Source organism: Pelophylax lessonae (genome assembly GCF_965119305.1).
Source record: "Pelophylax lessonae genome assembly, chromosome: 2".
NCBI lineage: Eukaryota > Metazoa > Chordata > Amphibia > Anura > Ranidae > Pelophylax > Pelophylax lessonae.
Genome location: NC_138769.1, coordinates 512,275,806 through 512,298,265, shown reverse-complemented (window position 1 = coordinate 512,298,265; position 22,460 = coordinate 512,275,806). Strand labels below are relative to the sequence as shown.

Here is a 22,460-nt window from a genome sequence, read left to right as displayed (position 1 = left end):
ACCCTGCCTCTAATGTATGGCCACATATGCTAACATGCAGGGGTGTTTAAAGGCAGGAAAAAAAGCTGCCAGAAGCCCCCAAAAGCAGCTGAAAAATGTCCAGCATGCATGAGACAAATACATGCTTGAGTACATATCTTTTAAAAACACACAATTATGTAGGGCTCTGCAATATTAACATATGCTTTCGATCTTTTGGGAAGGCATTGCTCAAATTAGGTTGAATAAAGTTTAAAGCTTTGCTTTAATTACCAGTATGTATGTAGAGCTTAACTTTGCTTTTGCATTAATTTCTTTATGCATGACTTTAACTTTCTTTGTGTAAACACTTTGGAATTTTATGAATTTGATAAAATCTATTGTGTTAAATGTTTTTGAAAGTTAAGGTGATTTGTATAGTCAGTTATGATATATTGTATACATTTTTATTTATTTTTTAAATCTGAATCCTGATTTCAAATTTAAATATATATATATATACACTAATAGGAGCAAATCAGTTGAAAACTGCAGTGCAGAAGAACTTCAAGAAATGAGAAAAATTCGCTTTGAAGAAATGCAAAAAATAAAAAGCCAGATACAAGAGCAGGATCAGAAGTGGCAAGATGTAAGTGCACTGGGCAATACCTTCTGCTGTTTCACTACTCCTTCATTACATTAAAGTGTATCTAAAGCTAAAGGGTTATCTTTTATACAGTAGGGAAGGGTTATAACCTCTGTCTAGTTTTGCTTTATTTCTGTGGGATTCATTTTCTGTTCTTTTGACCTATGTTATTAAAAGTGGAAAAAATGTGTCACTGGAATTGAATTAAAGGGGAATTCTTTTCAAGGGGGGCATTTCTGGAGGACATGTTTATTTGCAGATATTTCCCCATGCTGACAGAGTGGAAAACAAAGTAAAGGGACCCCCTCTAAAAATAAATAAATAAATAACATGGTTTTACTGCCAAAACTTAAAAAAAAAAAAAAAAGTTCACGCTTTAGATATTCTTTACAGCAGGTGTCCCCAACCTCCAGGCTGCAGACCAGTAATTGTCCATGGACTGTTGCTGGCCAGCCTCATAGCAGAGGTGAGCGGCAGCCACGATCCTGACAGGACTATCACAGACCACAGCTGCCGCTCACCTCCTGTTGTGCGGCTGTATCACTGAGCCCGTGTGTCTTCTCCCAGGTCTCTGGCTCTGCCACTAATGTCCTCCTATCGGCAGGGAGGTGGGAGGAGCTGGAGACTTTAATATTAACAAGCGGGGTAATCACCCACTTGTTAACATAGGTTTTGGTAGCTCCCACCCTCTGTCCAGATCTGCAACTCCTACAGCCCCCTGCCCTGCTTTAAAGGGATGACATCAGTGGTGGGGGCAGGAGACCTGGGAATAGGCACACGACTAAAAATTAGCTCTACTCTGCCACAGGTAGGACTGGGCAGGGGAGGCAGACACTGGAATGGGACAGTGTGATGGGACAGTGAGGGAGGGAAGCATGACTGCAAGGGGCACTGTGGCAGAGGGGCTGTAATTGCAAGGGGCACTGTGGCAGAGGGGCTGTAATTGCAAGGGGCACTGTGGCAGAGGGGCTGTAATTGCAAGGGGCACTGTGACAGGGGGCTGTGATTGCAAGGGGCACTGTGACGGGCGGGGGGGGGGGTCTGTAAATGCAAGGGGCACTGTGACAAAAAGGGGACTGCGCTGTAAAGGGACACTGCAATTATTAGTGTCCCTTTACAGTGTAGTCCTCTTTATATCACAGTACCCCCTTTACAGTGCAGCCCCCCGTTACATCCATGTTCCCCTTTAGAGTGCATGTACATTAATGTAAAGGGAGACTGAACTGTAATGTAAAGAAGAGGGGGGGTGTGATGTGAAAAGGAATGGAGGACACTGTGGGACTGCTTCCCAGAAGGAACTGGGATGTAAAGAGGGGGCTGTGGACACTGTAAAGGTGGGTTGTGGCGTGATGGGGGGCTGAAGACTGGCTCCATAAATTTCCCGTGTGGTCCCGTCCACACTGGTCCCTGGAAAAATTGCCTGCCACGAAACTGGCCCCTGGTGCCAAAAGGGTTATGGACCACTGCGATAAAGTATTAAACTGCCAGATTTATAGCTATTCTACTTAATTGCAAGGTATGTTTACCTGAGATTCCTTCGTTCCCCAAGTTAAAAAAAATATATAAAAAGGGAAGAAAAATTAAATGGGAGGAAAAAGGGAAAAAATATTTGCTTGAACCCTGGCTTCTGGCTGTTTCCTGTGCTGATGGCCGTTGACCGATTGCAGTGACCTCACTGGTTTTTAAAACTGCATCCTAGGAAAGTTAAATGTTCCAAACCTCACAGGAATGGGTGCCTGCATTTGGTTTAAGCACATTGTGAGATATGGCAAACTCTGCTTTTCAGGAGTCAGCGATGAGGCCAAGTGACTTTTTTCATGCAAGGTCCAATTTAAGTATTCAAAACTCCACAAAAGATCTTAGAATGACACAATTGGAAAAAAAATTTAACTAGCAGGTTAAAGAAAATATATTCCAAATTCTCCTTTGTCACAAGGCCAACAGACAAACCCATTCTGACCTATATGATGAGCTTCATGCTGGCCTTAACCCGCTTCTTGAATATAACCCGTTTAAAAAAAAAAAAAAAAGTACTAGTACTGCCATTTATCACAGTAAAACATTATGGGTTTGTGCAAAGGTTATTCATTTTCTGAAATTTGACAAATACATGTTTTTTCTTTAATTTTACTTGCTAAGGACCTGGCTAAATGGAAAAATCGCAGGAAAAGTTTCACAACAGATCTTCAGAAGAAGAAGGATGAAAGAGAAGAAATTGAAAAGATTACAAATATACCTTCTGAAAGGACTTATAAGACATTCGAAGTAATGCGTAAAGAGAGGTAAGTTTGCATGTGTGAACGACATGGTTAAAGGCCGAACCCAGCCAAAAAATTTTACTTTGTAGAGATTAGAAGATGGTTAGAGCCACTATCAGGTTTTTGTTATGGCCTGTAAGGATTTCCCCCCCCCCCCCCTATTTTAGTAAATCCTTCTGACGGGAAACAGACACTATGAATTTTTGTAGCGTTAAGCTGGTCATACACTGCACAAAATTTGCTCTCCTTGCAGCTCTGTCGGTTGCCTCCCGCTTAACCTCTCTGAAATTGAAAAATTGATAGAGCCAGGTGGGAAACTGTCTGCCATAAAAGTAGCTGCACTGGGTTAGATACTGTTGCAGTTTGGGTATTTTTACAGCAGACAGGGCAGGCTGTCAAAATACAGTACCGTAGTTGAGGTGGGAGATTCATCAATCTGTTCTGTGTATCACGAACTCTAACATAACGACTATGATGAAACTAAATGATTAACTTCATGAAAAAATCTGAAACCAAACAAATTTTTTTTTCGTCCTGTGCATCTTTAGTTGTCATTCTGAGTAAAGTAGGGTACATACAAGAAGTAAAATTCCATGCAAGGCACTGTGATTTTCATATAGTTACATAGTGAGGTTGAAAAAATACACCAGTCCGTCCAGTTCAACCTATGATATGTGTATTTGCAGTTAACAGTACATCGTATACCCCTGTATGTTGTGGACGTTAAGGTGCCCATCTAATAGTTTTTTTAAACTATTGATTCTCCCTGCTGATATTACTGTTTGTTGAAGAGAATTCCACATCTTTACTGCTCTGACAGCAAAGAACCCTTTACGCAGTTTAAGATTAAACTGCTTCTCTTCTAATTTTAGTGAATGGCCTTATGTCTTTTCAAATTTCCTTTCGCTGAAATGTTTGTTCCCTATGCTAGAGTCGCCAGTACGGTATTTGTACATTGATATATCCCCTCTCAAGTGTCTCCTTTCCAGAGAGAATAAGTTCAATGCTAGTAGTCTTTCCTTATAGCTGATGTCCTCCATTCCCCCTAATTATCTTTGTTTCCCTTCTCTCGACTCTGTCCAGTTCCAGCACATCCTTCCTGAGGACCGGTGCCCAGAACTGGACGGCATACTTGAGATGCGGGCGGAGCAGAGTCTTGTAGAGTGGGACAATAATAGTTTTATCTCTGTAATGAATCCCCTTTTTCTTTTTCGTTCATTGACGGACACAGCTCCTGATTCTTCTTAACCATTGGGTTATACTGCCCCCTACAGGAGTAGGACACAAGGCAGGAAAAAGCTTGACTATGCCTATGGGCAGTCCCAGGGGGTAAACCCACTCAGCTATAGGCACTCAGTTTTTTTTTTCTCTGCCTAGTTTCAGATGGATCAGACGGTGGTTCAGGCCTATTGCTTTAAGGGCCTGGTTCCTCCTTTCCCTTTCAAGGCACACTCTACTAAGGTCCTTAGTGTCTCCTGGGCTAGCCATCATCCAGCGTCAGTGATGCAGGTTTGCAAGGTAGCCACCTGGTCGCCAGTGCACACTTTTACAACGTTTTGGCATTTGGTAATTTGTCAATGACCGAAAGAGAAAAAGGGATTTTTGACTTACCGTAAAATCCATTTTTCTGATGTTCATTGACAGACGCATGAACCACCCCTCTGTGGAGTTGGCTTTCTTCTGACACTGCTTGTAATAAAACAACGTGCCTATAGCTTAGAGTGGGTGTATACTCCCTGGGACTGCCCATAGGTGTAGTCAAGCTTTTTCCTGCCTAGTGTCCTGCTCCTGTAGGGGGCAGTATAACCCAATGATTAAGAATCAAGAGCTGTGTCAGTCAATGAACATCAGAGAAATTGATTTTACGGTAAGTCAAAATTCCAATTTGCTTTTATTCACTGACACAGCTTCAAGTCTTCAGACCATTGGGCTTTATGCTGAGCAGAGAGTTCTGATTAACCCTTTGTGGTTATGGAGCATCTGGAGCGCGTTTCACCACCCGATCCACTCCTGAAAGCTGCAGGACCTTCTGGGTCTGTCTGCCCTGGTGGCCATAACAGCAGCCCTGCAGTCACTAGTAGCCAAAGTAGATATGCTCCTGCAAAGGAGGCCTGGCAATAAGCGCCCCCACCTTCACCAGTATCCTCTGCTTCCTCAGAATCTGAGGTGGATTTGGCCGCCGTGGACGAGAGTCAGCCTACTGGGTCTGCATCCATGCACGTTGAGTGCTCCAATAGTGCAAATGAGTCCTCCTCTGAAGCTGCGCATGATAAAGCACTGGTGGAGGCCCTAATTGTGTCAGTGCCGGATAAGTTAAAGTCGGCGCACTTGCAGTTTGGCACCCGCAAATCGTCGAAGGTGACTAAGGTATTTCCTTTTCCTGCCATTTTGAGAAGATGGTCACTAGTCAGTGGGGTTCCCCCGAAACGCATGGTAGGCATGCCTTGGCATACCATGGTAGGCTCCCTTTGAGGAGTTTCTTCTGAAGTTTCCAGGCTAAATAAGGCCACACTGTTACCGGTGGAGGATTCTCCATCCTTTTAAGGACCCAGTGGACAAAAGAGCTGAGGTTCTGGTCCGGTACCTCTTCACCGTGGCTGGTTCAATTTTGAGACCGGTGTTTGCTATCCTAGACTAAGGGGCTAAGATTTAATGCCAGGATCTGGAAGGGAGTCAACACCAGGCATCTAAAAAGGTGCTGACTGATCTTCCTTTCGTAGGTGATTGTCTGGTGCCTCTATGGAAGAGATTAGGGGCCTTATGGGAGGCAAGATCACATTTCTGCCGCAGGCTGCTAAGGGCAAGGAACCTCGCCGTAAATGTGGTCCTTTCTTTTTGGCTCATCATCCGTCATGATCGCAGGGAAAAAAGGTTTGAGATTCACCCGTAACTTCGCAGGAGGCTCCAAGAGACCCTGGAATGGTAAGTCCAAAGCGGGCAATTCAGGTTCCACAGACAAGCCTTCCCCCAGCCTGAAGAAGCGCCCTGACCCGCGTCTGGTGTGGGGGGACGCCTTCGCTTTTTTACCGGATCCGTGGACCTTGCTCTTTCAGGATAAATGGGTCCACAACTGATTCGGTTTGATTACAAGATTGAGTTTCGGTCCTTGCCTCTGGCAAGGTTCTTTCCGTCCAACTTACGCCTGTCTCACGAGTGGCTATAGGGCCTCTACGGAGCCGTGCAAGACTGGTTAGCACAGGGAGTTATTGTGCAAGTTCCAGAGTCAGAAAGTTTTTACGGTTTTCATTCAAAAAATGCGGATGCCGGACATATATTGGAATATGAAGGTAAGTGTCCTACTGTGCGGATGGACTCCAAAATTTCTGAACCCGCACAAAGGGGTTCATAGCCTTTAGATTAAGATTGGACAAACCTTGCCTTCAGTTCCCAGGTGGGAAGGCAAGGTTCTTGAGATCTAAAGGATCTGAACCACTTTGTGCGGGTTCAGAAATTTTGATGGAGTCCATCCGCACAGTAGTGGCTTTCCTTCATCAAGGAGATCTTCTGGCCTCTGTCGATCTCAAGGAAACGCACCTTCATATTCCAATATATATCCGCATTTTCTTCATTTTGCCGTGGGCGAGGAGCACTATCAATTTGTGGCGTTACCTTTTTGGTCTCACCTCAGCTCCTTGGGTGTTCACAAAGGTTTTGGCCCCAGGGCTGGCCTTGCTTTGGCAGAAGGGGATCGCGGTACTGGACGATGTGCTTCTGCGTGCAGTCTTCCTCGGCTCTAGAAAATGACATGGACATTATGGTGCGAACTCTACAGGAGTTGGGTGGGCACTGAATTTTCAGAAATCGGCACTGACTCTGTCCACCAAGCTGGACTACTTGAATCTGACGCTGTACTCGGCGTCAGCCCGGGTGTTTCTTCCTCAGACAAAACTTCTGAAGCTACAGGATGCGATTCGGCTCCGGTTGTCCAACCATCGGTCATCACTCAGGACTTGCATGCAAATTCTGGGTTTGATGGTTTCCACCTTAGAGGGGTTGGTTCCATTTGCGCTGTTCCACACCAGACCTCTGCAAAGAGATTCTGACTAAATGGAACAAAGATCCGCTGTCATTTGACAATCTGATTTTAAGTCAGGGCTCGAGGGAGTTTCTGCCATGGTGGCTCCGCTACCCAGCCCTACGTCTGGGGAAATCCTTTCTTCCCCTGTATTGGACTGTAATCACCACGAATGCCAGTCTGTCCGGATGTGGAGGTGTCTTGGGAGTGTGCTCGACCCAAGGTGTTTGGATTCGAGAGGAGTCCAGGCTGCCGATCAACATCCTGGAGATTCAGGCGATCAGACTTTGTCTCAATGGTCGGATCGTCTGCAGGGATGCCCTGTGCAGCTACAATCGGACAATGCTATGACTGTGGCATATGTCAATCATCAAGGGGGCACAAGGAGTGCCCTGGTGGCCCGGGAAGTGGCCGGTATCTTGATGTGAGCAGAATGACATGTTCCAGCCCTCCTGCTGTGCACATTCCGGCGGTAGAGAATTGGCAAGTTGACTATGTCAGTCAGCAGACGTTGGATCCGGGAGAATGGTCTCTTCACCTGGAGGTATTTCATAAACTGCGCCTTCAGTGGGGGAACCCTGATGTGGACCTGCTGGCCTCCCATCTCAACAGGAAGGAACAGAGGTTTATGTCAATGTCCCCGGATCCTATGACCGACGCCGCAGACGCCCTAGTGGCCCCTTTCCTCCAATACAACTTCTGTCGAGACTGCTAAGCAGAATCAAGGTGAAAGTGATTCCAGTCAGTCTGGTGGCACCAGACTGGCCTCACCAGTCTTGGTACGCAGGCCTGGTAGGGCTGATAGCAGACTTCCCTTGGAAACTTCCTCTTAGGGAAGATCTTCTATCTCAGGGACCAATCTTCCATCCTGCTTTACAGTCACTGGCTTTAATGGCCTAGCTATTGAAAGCCAGAAGCTGAAGGACAGAGGGCTGTTGGAGTTGGTGATTCCTACGCTGTTAAAAGCTAGGAAATCTACTTTCAGGAAGGTTTATCATAGCGTTTGGAAGGCATACATTACTTGGTGTGAGTTGCCGGGGGTTTCTCCCAGTTTCTTTTCTGTGTCTTGCCTGTTGGAGTTTCTACAGTTAGGTGTAGATCAACGTTTGGCTCTGGGCACCATCAAAGGCCAGATCTTCGCTTTGGCTATATTTTTTCAAAGGCTGTTGGCGGCGAAGTCCTTGGCTCACACTTTTGTGCAGGGAGTTCGTCATCTGGCTCCGCCGATGAGATCCCCGGTGCTTCAGTGGGACCTCAATTTCAACTTCCTCTGCTCACACTTGTGGCAGAAGTTGGCCTTTTTAGTTGCTATTACTTCTGCACGTAGGGTGTCGGAGTTGGCTGCGTTGTCCTGTCGGTCACCTTACTTGGTGATTCATAAGGACAAAGTGGTGTTGTGACCCTGTCAGAGGTTCCTCCCTAAGATGGTCTCTGGGTTTCATTTGAATGAAGATTTTGTTACTGTCCCTATATCTTAAGCCGAAACATCCTAAGGAAATTGCCTTCCATTCCTTAGACATAGTGAGGGCGATTTGGGTGTACCTGGCCGTGACTGAACCGATTTGAAAATCTGTTTTTTTTTTTTTTTTTTGTCCTTACGGATGGACCGCGTAAGGGACAGGCTGCATCTGGTGCGACCATTTCTAAGTGGATCAGGCAGATGTGGTGCAGGCCTATTCCATTAAGGGTCAGGTTCCTCCTTTTCCCTTTTCGCATCCTACGAGGGCGCTTAGTGCCTCCTGGGCCTTCCGTCATTAGGCGTCAGTGGTTCAGGTGTGCAAGGCAGGTACGTGGTCGTCAGTACATACATTCACAAAGTTTTATAAGGTAGATGTACTTGCATCTTCGGATGCAATTGGCCGCAAAGTTTTGTAGGCTGCGGTTGCGGAGGCTTCTGCTTCTTGAGGGTGAAAAATTTTCCTGGTGGTGAGCTCCAGTTACTAGTTTGAGCTCCTGGTTTTACCTGGTTGGCTATGTGTACCCTTGGTGGGATTTCTGTGTTTGCTGTTTTTTTTTCCACTCATATTAACATTGCTTTGGGACATCCCAATGGTCTGAAGACATGAAGCTGTGTCCGTCAGTGAACGAAAAAGAGAACTTGATTTTTGTCTTACTGTAAAATCCTTTTCTTTGAGGTTCACTGATGGACACAGCACCTGCCCCTCTGTTGGGGTTGTTAGATGTTCTTTTGACACGGCTTGTTACAAACCCGAGTCCTACAGCAGGAAGTGATGGTATACCCTCTGGGACTGCCCCGGGGGCATAACCATAAAGGTTTCCACCTAGTCCTACTCCTGAATAGAGACCGCATAAAGCCCAATGGTATGAAGACTTGAAGCTGTGTCCATCAGTGAACCTCAGAAAAAAGATTTTACGGTAAGAAAAACATCCAGTATCTATACATGCCAGTATTCTGTGCTTTGCATTCAGCAGTTTGGCATTAAATGTCATTGCTGAGCTTGTGGTCTACTAGGACCCGCAGGTCTTTTTCCATCTTGGATTCCCCCAGAGGTGTTCTCCCCCTAGCGAGTAACTTGCGTTCGTATTTCTGGCACCGAAGTGCATTACCTTTTCATTTTTCAACATTAAGCCTCAATTTCCATGTAGTTGCCCACCCCATTATTTTGTTCAGGCCATCTTGTAAGGTTTTCACATCCTGTGTGACGAAGATGTTACCCTGCATAGCTTAGTATCATCTGCAAATACTGACAGACCTGAATTCACAGATTTGTATCCCATTCATTTGATCATTCGATCAGAGAGTTGTTTCTGAAAGAGCCATTTCTTGTTTTGCAGAAGAGACCAAAACTTTCCTTTTTCCCTTCTCAATAAAGACATGGTCCCTTTCTTAGCTCTGTACTGCACCAAAGCATGACAAGAAAATGGCCTTAACCAAGTGATGCAAATGCAGGGATCTCCTTGCTGTGATATTGTATTCTAGCTTACCCCCCACCCCTAAAGCAGCTAATGAAATGCTGTACCATTCGAACGATTGGCTTCTGTTGAACAGAGGGGTCTAATGGCAGATCGCAATTTCAAAACTTGTGTACCCAGCTTTACTTTGTTTGGATATAGTTAGGGCTGTGAGAATCTACTTACATCAATGACCTCTTTTTTGCAAGCTGGAGCCCCTTTTTATACCTGGGGGTCCTCATCATAGAGAATACCCTACTTTTAACTCCATCATTGCTAGATGGAAAAGTCAACTAATTTCCAAGGCATTTGACAGGAAAATGTTATTTTTTTTTCCCATTCAAACTAATCCCCCCCCCCCCCCAGGACTGTTTTATATCTTGGTCCTTTTCAGATTTAAGCATATATGTCCCAGATTTCCATGGTTGCCACCGTGTTCTCTGTTCTAAGCTTTACCAGATGGACGTTAAGCCTCAGCTGATGCGAGCTTCGGCCTCAAGGTGTTTTAAGTTATCAGAGTAATTTGGGTTCTTCAAACCACATGTCTCCCACCGGCCTGTTGGTAGTTTTAGATTACCATGTTGTTGCCCACCCCTCGGTTTATTGCTTGGGTGTGTCCCATGGTCTGTGAAAACAAATCCTTTGTCTTGCACTGTACAATCAGGATAATAGGAATTTTAACTTGCCTATAAAGTAACTATTTTAGAATACAGTACAGAACAGGTCCCTCCCCTCTGTACACTTTGATTACTCCTTATTGCCTTATATAAAAAAAACTGGAGTGGGCAGAGTTATATGGGTACTTTTCCTGGGATGGCCCTAGCAAACGTTTTTGCCGGTGTCCAAGATAAGGAAGTTAGTGAAGTGAAAAAAATATGGATGGAGTGGAATGCGATTAATATACATGTTTTTATTGCGGTCCGTGCCCCTGTTGGAGAGATTCACCCTTTTGATTTGTACCATTTATCCCTATGAGTGAAATTAATAATAATTTAACGCTACTTTAGCTCCTCCCCACTATATCCAAAACTAGGGATTAAAAAACAGAGTGACACAGGATTAGAGATAATTGGGTTATACTAAAGCAGGCATGTCCAAAGTCCGGCCCGCGGGCCATTTGCGGCCCCCAGGCCGCTTGAATATGGCCCCACAGATAATTTGGAAAAATCTATTGTTGTGGCCTTTGTGAATTCCAGAGCGCTGCTCAGGGCCACTGGGATCTCTGGATCTTTAGACACCCATGTTACTTGTGAATATACTAAATGTTAACATCCACCGCCCATCCCCACCAGCTTTATATCGCTTGCTCAATATGGCTTCAGACTTAAAGCGGTAGTATCCCGCTTTTTGACACTTTTACCTACAGGTAAGCCTATAATAAGGCTTACCTGTAGGTACAAATAATATCTCCTAAACCGGCACGGTTTGGGAGATATTTACAGTGCATGCAGCCGCTTGCGCGAGCGGCGCATGCGCTCTGAAGGTCCGGGGGACCTTCAATTAAGTTGCCGGGAGCTTGCCGGAAAAATCACTCCCGCGCGCATGCGCGGGAGTGACGTCATCGCGGATCCGGCCAATCATCGCGCCGGAGCCGTCTCTTCCGGCCAATCAGCGCGCCAGGGCCGCCGAACCCGGAAGAGACGACGAGGGACCATGGCAGCGCCCGCAGCGATGTCCGGGGGTCCGTGTCGGGGCTTCGTTTTAAGGTAAGTTACACATAATGGGCTAGTATGCGATGCATACTAGCTCATTATGCCTTTGTCTTGCAGGTTTTTTTTTTTTTAATTTTTTTTTTTTATTGAGTTTACAACCGCTTTAAGGCCCGTACACATGATACGAAAATCGGAAGTAAAATTTCGTCCGATGAACGATCTCCTGATTTTCGGATTGTTAGTATAGTGCTTTCAACAGCCATTAATGAATTTTCGGACGACAAAATCTGGATGTGCAGGCTATAAAATTTTTATCATACGTCAACACAACGTCCGATTTTCCTTTAATTAATACAGTTATCGTCCGAAAAAATCGTAATAGCAAGACTAGGCATGCTCAGAAACGAAAGAACACACAAAACAATTCAACACATGACATCACTTCTGAAGTTGAATTCTGTCGTACGGGAATTTTCGTATGAAAGTAACCTTCACTTTCCATGAGACCAGCATGCAACAAAAATCGGACGCAAGATCGTTCGATAATCTGATCGTGTGTACGAGGCTTTAGCCTGATAAGGGAGCACTAAAAAACACAAATAAATTTGGTGCTAGTATGACAGGACCTGCGCTCTCTCCATGATAACTGGCATAACATCTGTTTAGATTTGTCATCCATGTGACGAAATGAAAATATGCCGTTTGCAATAAACTTTGCATAAAATAGTTAATTTGCATTTAATTTTAATGGTCGAATGAATGTCAGGCAAAATGGTCGGCCCTCACGCATGTTCACTTCATCAAATCTGGCCCTCTTTGAAAAAAGTTTGGACACCACTGTACTAAAGGATTTGGACACCAGCTTGATATAACCCCTCCCACTCCCCCAGGAGGCTGGAATTTAAGTGTTTTCTTTTTCCAGCTGAGAAAAATTGAATGATTTTTGCTAGGCTTTATTGTTTTTTTCTAATTAATACTTCCTTCGAGTGAGTCCCGGTTCACACTACCGCGACTTGACAGGCGACTGGTCAGCGTGACAAGTCGCGGTCCATTCTGTGCTACGGGAACCGTTCTAGTAGCGACTCAAGTAGCTCCGACTTAGAAAATAGTTCCTGTACTACTTCAGGGCGACATCGGAGTGACTTGCATTGACTTCCATTATGTGAAGTCCGTGCAAGTCGCGCGAAGTCGCGGTGCACGCGACTTCACAGGTCGCCCCCGAAGTCAGATCGCCATAGTGTGAACTGACACTGAGACTTTTATTTGCACTGCTTGAGCTTGAATTTCATTTGGCTGTCTGGTTTCACCTGTCCTTCAGATTTGAAGGGCACACTAGGACCCTGCTAGACTGGGTCAGGGCTTTTTTGCTTAATTTTTGTCTTTGGCCATGGCTTTCTGTGGCCAGTGTGTATATAGCTATAGGAAGACCATTTCATGCACATGCTGGGGGAGGGGCCTTCATGAGTGGGGAGAGGAGCCTGCATGGCTCAAATGAGAGCTGCGGGAATAGCTGAGGGGCCAACCTCCATGATACGACTGAGCTCTGATATCTAGCCGCCTTTGCCTCGCGGCCCCTGACACCCGCCTCAAGCTGATTGGCAGCCGGCCTCCCTACCACCCTGGGGCTCCCCAGACCATCTGGATGATAAGTCTACCGTGGCTTGCATGGACTGCACGGCTCAGCCAGAAGCCGTGGCTTGAGCGACACCTGGCGACCAGGAAGGGGGAAGTTCCCCCTGCTCAGCCCGCAGTTGCCACACTGTTATGCGGCTTGCAGCCACAGGGGAGACCTACGGATGTGCACAGGGGATGACCGGAGCAGCGATGAGCCAACCGTGCAGACAGCTATTCTATCTCCCCCATTGAGCAATAATCACTGACATCCACTGATCCAACGATCCTTTGCAGCGTGGTGAGATCTTTCCCTATTTTTTGGTCTTTTCTTTTTGTGATTTTGCCATTGATTCACCCTCCTCCTTTTTTTTTTTTTTTTTTGTTATTTAATGACTGTGACCCAATAATAGGGTAGACAATATCCAAGAGGGACAGTCGGAACAAGGCTTATATAAAGGTAAACATGAGCGGCAGATCAGCAAGAAGTGTCTTCAACACCCTGGGGAGAGGGATTATTACTTCTATTCCCCCGCACACTCAATGTACTCAAGACTGGACTATATAATCATAGAGCATAGGCTGATAGAAGCAGTTGTTAGCACATCAATAGGGACAGTGACTGACTATCTCCGATCACGCTCCAATAATTATGGAAATAAAACTCCCAGGGTCCCATAGCAAGGTAAACATTTGGAGAATAAATAACCTACTGCAGGATGAAGTGGAAAGAGGAGAGGAATTTTTGGACCAATATTTCTAGTAAACAAAATCTCTGATGTGTCCCTAGCCATGATTTGGGAGGCTCATGAAGCATACATTAGAGGTATATTAATCAGAGTAGGCTGCAGAAAAAATGAAAGAACTCTTCACATAAATAGATTAATAACAGATACATGAGCTGGAACAGAAGCATAAAGAGAACTTGGAGGTTGAGATACAAAAAGCTCTATTAATAAAAAGAGATAAACTGAGGGAATTGCTGGAGGAAGAGACCAGAAGATGCTTTATTAGAGTCGCTAGGGAAAGATACATAACCAGGTAAATATTTAGCAGGTGTATTAAAGTAAAAAAAATCAAATAATTATATAGAAAAGATGAAGAATAGTAAAGGGGAAATAGTGTATTCAACAACAGAAATAGCTAGAGCTTTTCAAAACCATTATAAAACTCTATACACCATTCGTCAAAAAAAACACAAGAAGCAGAACAATATAGAAAACAAAAGATGCAAGAATATATAAAGGATTCGAAGTTGCCCAAAATAGAAAAAGAAAAAATATTTGTTTTAGAGACACCATTATCTCAGAAGGAAGTAAGACATTAAAGAACTCTCCAACTGGGAAATGTCCCGGCCCGGATGGGTATACTACCCCTTATTATAGGAGATTCAAGGAAATATTGGTCCCGAAACTTTGCTCATACATGAATGAGGTGAAAAGGGGGAGATGAGAGTTGAATCACTGAAGGCTCATATAACATTACCCAAAGATGGGAAAGACGCAACCCTATTCTCTAGTTATAGGCCAATAGCATTGTTATTGAAATACAGATACAAAATTAAATGCAAAAATATTAGCAACCCAATTGAAGGGTCTAATGGCAGAGTGGATCCATGCAGATCAGACAGGATTTATCCCAGGAAGAGAAGAAAAAGATAACGGGATAAGAACACAACTGCTGTTACATAAGTCTAAAGACCATGATGTCCCAGCCCTCTTGCTGTCAATTGATACTGCAAAAGCATTTGACAGGGTGGATTGGGAGTTCATGGTCGAAACAATAAAGGATTTGGGTATTGGACCAAGGATGATTCAGTGGATAGGAGTGCTATATAGAAACCCATCAGCATTGGTAAAGTGAATGGTAACCTCACCACCGTTTAAAATCTGTAATGGATCGAGACAGGGATGTCCTCTTTCACCCCTGTTGTTCGTTCTGTCATTAGAACCTTTATTGGCAACTATAAGGAATAATGTAGACCTAAAGAGTGTGAAGACTGGACAGGAAGAACACAAAATCGCAGGATATGCAGATCGGTTTATTAGCAATCCTAGAATAACTCTCCCAAATGTTAAGGAACAGAGATATGGGGAACTGTCAAATTTTAAGATAAACCCAATAAAATCAGAAAATTTCTAACTAATGTATTATATAAAAAACAAGAGCGGGCTCTGCTGAGTGAATTCCCATTTACTTGGTCAAAAGTAAAACCTCTAGGGATAAACATATCATCATTTGAAAATTTGTACCAAGCCAATTGCATACCTTTGCTAGACGAGATAAAATTAAACATCAGAAAAATATTGAGTCGCCCAATCTCTTGGTTAGGGAGAATAACTGTTTAAGGGCTCTTTCACACGGGCGGTCCGATCAGATCCGCCTGTCAGTTTTTTAGGCGGATCTGATCGGATCCTCCATGCAGCTCTATGGGGCGGCGGGTGTCAGCGGAGACACCTCCGCTGACACCCGCTGCCATCCGCATCCGATCCTGTGCTGAAATCTGGACGGATGGAAACCCTATTTTTCCATCCGTTCAGTAATCGGAGCGGAGCGGATCTGATGAGAGCGGACAAGCGGTCCGCTCTCCTCCGATCCCCCCCATTGAGGGCAGCAGGGGCTGAGACACCTCCCTCTCCGCTCTGCAAGCGGAGACGGAGCTGTCATCCGCCCGGCTCCACGCAGGCGGACCGTGTGAAAGAGCCCCAAGATGATAAAATACCATATAGATGTCAAATCTTATCTATTGCTATCCCACCGGGATATTTTAAAACAATTAAAAACAATGTTGCTAAATTTTATATGGCAGAGGAAAAAAATCTAGGGTGCAGGGCGGGACTAGCGGCACCAGATATTAAGATATTATACAGCAACTGTATCACGTATGATAGTGGGCAAAAAAAAACATCAGAAAAAAGCTGGGTTAAGATGGAATTCACATTAAGCCGAACACAATTGGATAGGAATATTTGGATTCCACCAAAGTACAGGGAAATACACGAGGATACACATGAAATAACGAGAGTTGTACATAAGACTTGGGATATTTTACGTAAACAAGCCAAGTGGGAATACAACTCTCCGTTATTATCACTAGAAGGCACAAAATATTTTTTACCAGGAACCGAGAAACAGTTTGGGGGTTGGTTGGGGAATTTACAGTTAAGATATAATGCACAAGGGTAAGATTAGGTCATTTCACAAACTTAAAACTGGGGGAGGGAGGAAACTAAATTAGTGGAGATATTTACAATTAAAACATTTTGTAGGATCTTTGCCTCAGCCCATCAGATCAGAAAAAGAGCTGAACCTTGTTGAAAAGCTCTGTAATCTATTAACAAAAATAAAACCTAGTTTGTCTCGGGTATATAAGATGTTAAGTGATCTGGCGGGTATGAGGACATTTCCTTTTCTAGAAAGTTGGGACAAAGAAATAGGATTAGGTTTAGAAGAGCATGAGGGGAATGTTGTGCTGAGAGCCGTACACTACCATAGATGTGAATGAATACCATAGAAATGAATTACAAGTGCATGGGAAAGGGGGGGGGGGAGGGGGGTCACGTGACCGTCACACTATATGAAAGAAGGTACAAATTAACATTTGTGAAAGTTTAGAAGGATACAGATCCATTTCTATTGCTCATTACATGTGAGTAATGAGTTAAGGCTATATATGGGGAAGGGTGCAGTTGAAATCAATGGACTTTGACTTTTCAAGCAACTTTGTGTGCCCAAAGTCGCATGGCAAGTCACACTGGTGGAAACTGAGTTTTAGTCTACGTTTCCTCTATTGCGATTTGGAGTGAAACTTGGCTGCGACTTTGATGCAACTTTGATCCAGAGTGTAAAGTTGGATCAAAATAGTGCAGGCACCTTTTCAAAGTCGCATAGAGGGGAACAGGTGTCATTGATTAGTTGCACTAGTGAAAACAGAGCTTAGGCCCTTTTCACACTTGTGTGACCTAAAAGTCGTGCGATTTTTGCCGCATTTTTTTCCTGCGATTTGGACTGGACTTGAAGCAATGCCTATGTCTTTGACTCTCAAAACGCATTAAAGTTGGACCAAAGTAGTGCAGGGACTACTTTGAGGTCATTGCAACTTCAAGTCACACAGATATGAATGGTACTCATTGGAAATCATGGAGTGCGACTTGTAATGCGACTTTGCAGTCCCAAATTGCATAAGTTGCACAAGTGTGAAAGGGGCCTAGTCTACGTTTCCACTATTGTGACTTTGATCCAACTTTACACACACTGGATCAAAGTCGCATACAAAGTTGCATCAAAGTAGTGCGGTCACCTTTTCAAAGTCACTGATTTTCAAAGTCGCATAGATGGGAACGCGTGCCGTTGAAATTAATGAGCTGTGACGGGTCATGGGATTGTGTCCAAAGTCACATGATACGTTGCACTAGTGGAAATGATAGAGGTCACTGTGATCATTGCTGCAGACATTTTTCTGTACCCTTCCCCAGATCTGTGCCTCAATACAATCCTGTCTAGGAGGTCTACAGACAATTCGTTGGACTTTATGGCTTGGTTTGTGCTCTGAAATGCACTGTTTCCTGTGGGACATTTTGTATAGACAGGTCTGTGCCTTTCCAAATCCTGTCCAATCAACTAAGTTTACCACAGGTGGACTCAAATCAAGTTGTAGAAACATTTCAAAGATTATCAGTGGTTGCAACTAAGCTGAATTTTGAGTGTCATGGCAAAGGCTGTGAATACTTGTGTGACGGACGTGGGTATCCGATCCCTGTCTTTCTCATTAACTCGTGACAAAGGACAAGCCATTCTCACACCCTGCTGTCACGTAACAATGCCACGCTCCGCTGCACCCGGCACAAAGATTTTCCAGCTTGTGGGACCACAATCTAGGTGCCAGCAGGCTGAGAGCGATTGTCACTGGGCTAATTAAGCAATTAACCCCTTCAATGCCACCACCTCTGCTTTGTAAGAGCAGGAGGAAGCTCGTAATTCTAGCAGTATCATTTATGATTTTAGAATAATCGTCTGTAACACACGGTCACCACAGACGGGTATGTTCATAGGATTTATTCTATACAGTAGCACTCTTCAAGAGACAGGTTCGTTGTTAGCTTGCATTAAGAGCTTAGGGACAAGGTTAACACTTTCCAGATAAGGTTTTATTAATGAAAAGGTCAAAGTTGGTGCAAATAAAATATTGACAGAAAAAATGAGTTTCAAAGAAATAGAGACCTAATAGATAAATAAGGTAGAATTGTGGAGGAAGAATACTTGAAGTCAATGTCCTTGGTGTTATCAGAGTTCAGTCGATGAGCCAGGTGTGATCGGATCTCTAACTTTATAGATAGTCCTGCTTTGATGTTACCATGAGAACTGATCTCTGGTTAGGGGTCTCCCTTTTTCTCTGGGGTCAAAGGGGTGTTGATAGATGCCCCTGACCAATAAAACAGGGTGTTTCCACGGGCTGTCCTGAGTTTATGCCAATATCAGGTCACTCCTCTTTGGACAGTTTTATACCACTATTCATATCCTTCAATATGCACTGGTTACATTCTTTAAACTGATAGTTTATCATTCAGCATGTAATTTCGCATCCAGGGATACTAGACACGGAATACCTCATATAAACTTGTCACCCAGGGAATATCTGACTATCTTCCCTTCTATATGTGCTAGTGTGATCATGTATGACCTTAATTCGTTCAGTATGACATTTCTCACCCAAATATATACTTATTATTATTAATGTGCCATGTTCTTGTCTGAGTTTATGAATCGTGTGTGTATTTAAGTTTTGAAATGGGCAGGGCTCTGATTGTTTTTTACGATCCCCATTCGTTCTGGTTACTCTTAATGGATTTGGTCAAAGTTTTACGATAGGCCTAAAGAAACAGACATCCTACCAGCACTCAATTAGCGATTTACAGCTCTTCACAGGCCTAAGTGCTGGATTTTGATATCTCTGAAAAAAGAGCAACAATTTTGAAACAATAACAATATTTTTCATTTTTTTATATATGAAATTCTCAAAAAAATTTAAAAATCAAAATTTTTTAAGATTTTTTTTGTTTTCTGCTACATATTTTTGGTAAAAATAAGCGTATTTTGGATTGGTTTACGTAAAAGTTATTGCGTTTAATAACTACAGGAAAGATTTGTCATTTTTATTTTTAACTAGTGATGGCGGCGATTTCCCTTTTTTTTTTTTTTATGCAGGACTGCGACCTTGCGGCAGACAGATCGGACCCCTGACTGACATTTTTGACACTTTTGGGAGTACCAGTGGCATTACTACAGTAATCAGTGCTATAAATATGCACTGTTACTGTCAAAATGACACTGGCAGGGAAGGGGTTAACTTTATTGGTGATCAAGGGGTTAAGTGTGTCCCTAGGGGCGTGATTCTAACTGTCAGGGGGTGTGGCTTGTTAGATCATCAGAGACATACGAGTCTACATAGCAGGATCACATAGCCTCTGTGGTGATCTAAGGGAGAATGACAGACGGCTGTGTTTACATCAGCCGTCTGTCTTTCTCCCTCTCCTGAGGGAGATCGCGAGTGGCTGGTGGACATCAGAGCCGCCGGTGGCGCACGCTAGCCCCTACAGGCTCGTGGGCGAGTGACGTACCCCTACGTCACTTTGCCTGTAGGGGGCTGACTGCCGCAGTATATGGTCGTGCGGCAGTCGGCAAGTGGTTAAAGGAGGTGAAAAGGGGGATAATATCGCTGCGTGTATAACTGTTCTGCAAGACTCATGGCTGACCTATCACTGAACAACATGGCCGCTTGCTGCAGATTTTCCTGTGTCCAGTAAGGGATATCATTACATTATGTACTATACATGTGATTTTTTTATTTTAATTTATTTTTAATAAATTTGCAAAGATTTCAAACCACTTCTTTCACGAGTATACCTTGTCGAGAGGTATTGTTTGTAGAATTTTGAGGAAAATAATGAATTTAATCCATTTTGGAACAAGTTTGTAACCTAAAATGTGGAATAAGTAAAGCGCTGTGAATACTTTCTGGATGCACTGTATGCCGTTCATTCTCTGAAACTCCTTACCTGATACAGCCACCTGAGCAGACACTCAGACACCCTTGCATAAATTTTTTTTTTTTTGTGGAATAATTATAGAAAAAAACTGAGATGAGAAAAATTGATTAGAGGCATTTCTTAGTTTTAAACTGGCAGAGATTACGTTAAATCAACAGGTCTTGTTGGTCCACGTCTTAACGGATAGCAAAGGTATGGCTGTCTGACACAATCGCTATAACCGAAGTTTGAACTAGTTTGCACTGGGTATTTCTTTACAAGAAGCTTATAGTAAAATTACATGGCACTATGAAGAAATTTCAAATGGGTTTTGGATCTCTTGTCTTTCCGGGAACCCTGACCGCCGTCTTCTAGAACATGAACTCATTGGACCATTCGAGAGATGGTATCTGCATTCTCAGAGCTCCCCAAATTCTTTTACCCACCTCCCTTTCCTCTCTGCCTCGCCCGCCACCTTCTCCTCCCTCCCCCTCTTCTTTTTTTTTTTTTCTTCTGTTCCTTTTTTTTTTTTCATCTGTTTTTCTTTTGCCTCACGTTAGCTAGTTCCACTGATCCACACATGCTAGAGTGTTACGATTGCTATTGGCTATTACTACTCCTGTATTTTAAAGTGTGACTTTCTCTTCCTATATATGCAAAAATTCTAATAAAAATGTTGAACAAAAGAAAAATTAATTAGGACAGTGTACATGCCCAAAACAGCCAAACTTCTTACTGTGTCTTGTCCAAGGCTACATAAAGTAGATTGTTAAAGACTAGAGGACTCATTGCACAGAATAAACACTATTTGAAACCTAAAATGAAAAACACAGACCCTGGTAAGATTTGGAGCACCTATTGCACATCTTGAATTTTAAGGAGCAATACAGAGGAGTTTTTGTCTTAAATTTACCATTTGTTAAGCAGAACTGTGTATTTAATAATGTGCATTACTATTTCATTGCATATTTCAAGTGCCTGCAATTCAATCACTGATTTTTAAAAAAAAGAATTGTTAGAAAAATGTTTTCTTTTATTTTTAGGGAGAATAGAGCGAATGACACTAACAGTGGGCAGCAAAAATCAGAGCTCAGACGACTATATTCCTCAAATGATGATGTGTTCGGTGAATCAACTGTACAATCTAAACCAGCACTAGAAAAGAGTTACACCATTGACATCCCATACACAAGCAGTGCAAAGGCTTCCTTGCCTATCACGCAAATGTCCAATAAACAGAATGAAGATTTAATGCAGTTTGATGAAACCAGTTCTGATGTTGATGTTCCTCGAAACAAGGTTAATAGTGATGTCAGTGTCACTGTGAAAAGCTCTCAGAAGGAGATAAAGCCCCTAGCCAAGACAATGTCTGTTGACGTTTCCACTCCTTACATTAGTAACACCACCTATTCAACAAAGAGTTATGTAAAGCAAGAAAACTCATTGCCCAGTGATACCAATAGTGTGCAAAGCCAGTACTTTTCATCCAGCTCCCTGAACACCGAAAGCAAGCCCACTGGAATTTCTTCTTCACTGCCAAGGGGTTTCCAGAAAACGGACACTAAACGGCTGTCATCCGTGGTTACACCGAGGCCTTTTGGATCCCAATCTAAAGGAATCACTCAAATAACCAAATCTTACACAGTAAGCTCCCCTTCCTTTCTTCCTTCCATTTTTTTTTTTTTTTTTTTATTGGTTTTAGTGTGCTTAAAACAATGATAAACACATTTGATGTTGGTATACTGGAATCCTATGTATGTGTACATAAGTTTCTGTACTTACTAGCATATATCTTCTCACTAGTATACATTATACTGATTTGCAATAGCACACTGACAACTCGGCTCTCAGCCCTATTTTCAATCTTCTGTTCTCCTGAAGTACAATCTTATTTTGAGGCTGCTGTAACAAGACCATGCAATCCGATTTAAATTGATTAGATTAAAAAGTCAAACTGATGCGAAAGAGAAACTCCGGAAGGATGAGGTGAACGATGTAGAAAATGACATACCAGCTCCTGCCAAAACTTTATTTTCTTTCAAAACTGCAGGGGAAGTTCTATTTCCCCCAACTTTGTCATCTTGTTTTTAAGACCAGAATTAATGGGGAATGTCAAAAGATGCAAACAGCAGTAAATACTTTTTCTTAGTAAAGCAAAAGATAAGCTAGTAGCGCTGTTCTTCCTTTTTATTTTATTTTTTCCCCCCTTCCTCCCCTTCCTAAGGAAGCTTTCCTCTTTTTGCCTATACTAGTAACACGTCAGCGTGTAACATGGTATTACCAATATCCTGTCCCCTTCCTACAAAAATTTTATTTAAAAATCCTTTCAAACATTACTTGAATTACATTGTAATAATGCAATTACATTAATTGTAATAGGGA

General features: G+C 43.2%; 1 protein-coding gene across 1 annotated transcript in view; it reads left to right on the top strand.

The window, feature by feature from the left end:
* Nucleotides 1–22,460, top strand: part of LMO7 (LIM domain 7) — a 287,243-nt gene that overhangs the window by 199,422 nt on the left and 65,361 nt on the right. Inside the window, exons 14-16 of the mRNA XM_082248131.1 lie at nt 490–607; nt 2,744–2,886; nt 21,122–21,722. Coding sequence (XP_082104257.1) covers nt 490–607; nt 2,744–2,886; nt 21,122–21,722 — 862 coding nt within the window. The remainder of the gene's footprint in view (nt 1–489; nt 608–2,743; nt 2,887–21,121; nt 21,723–22,460) is intronic.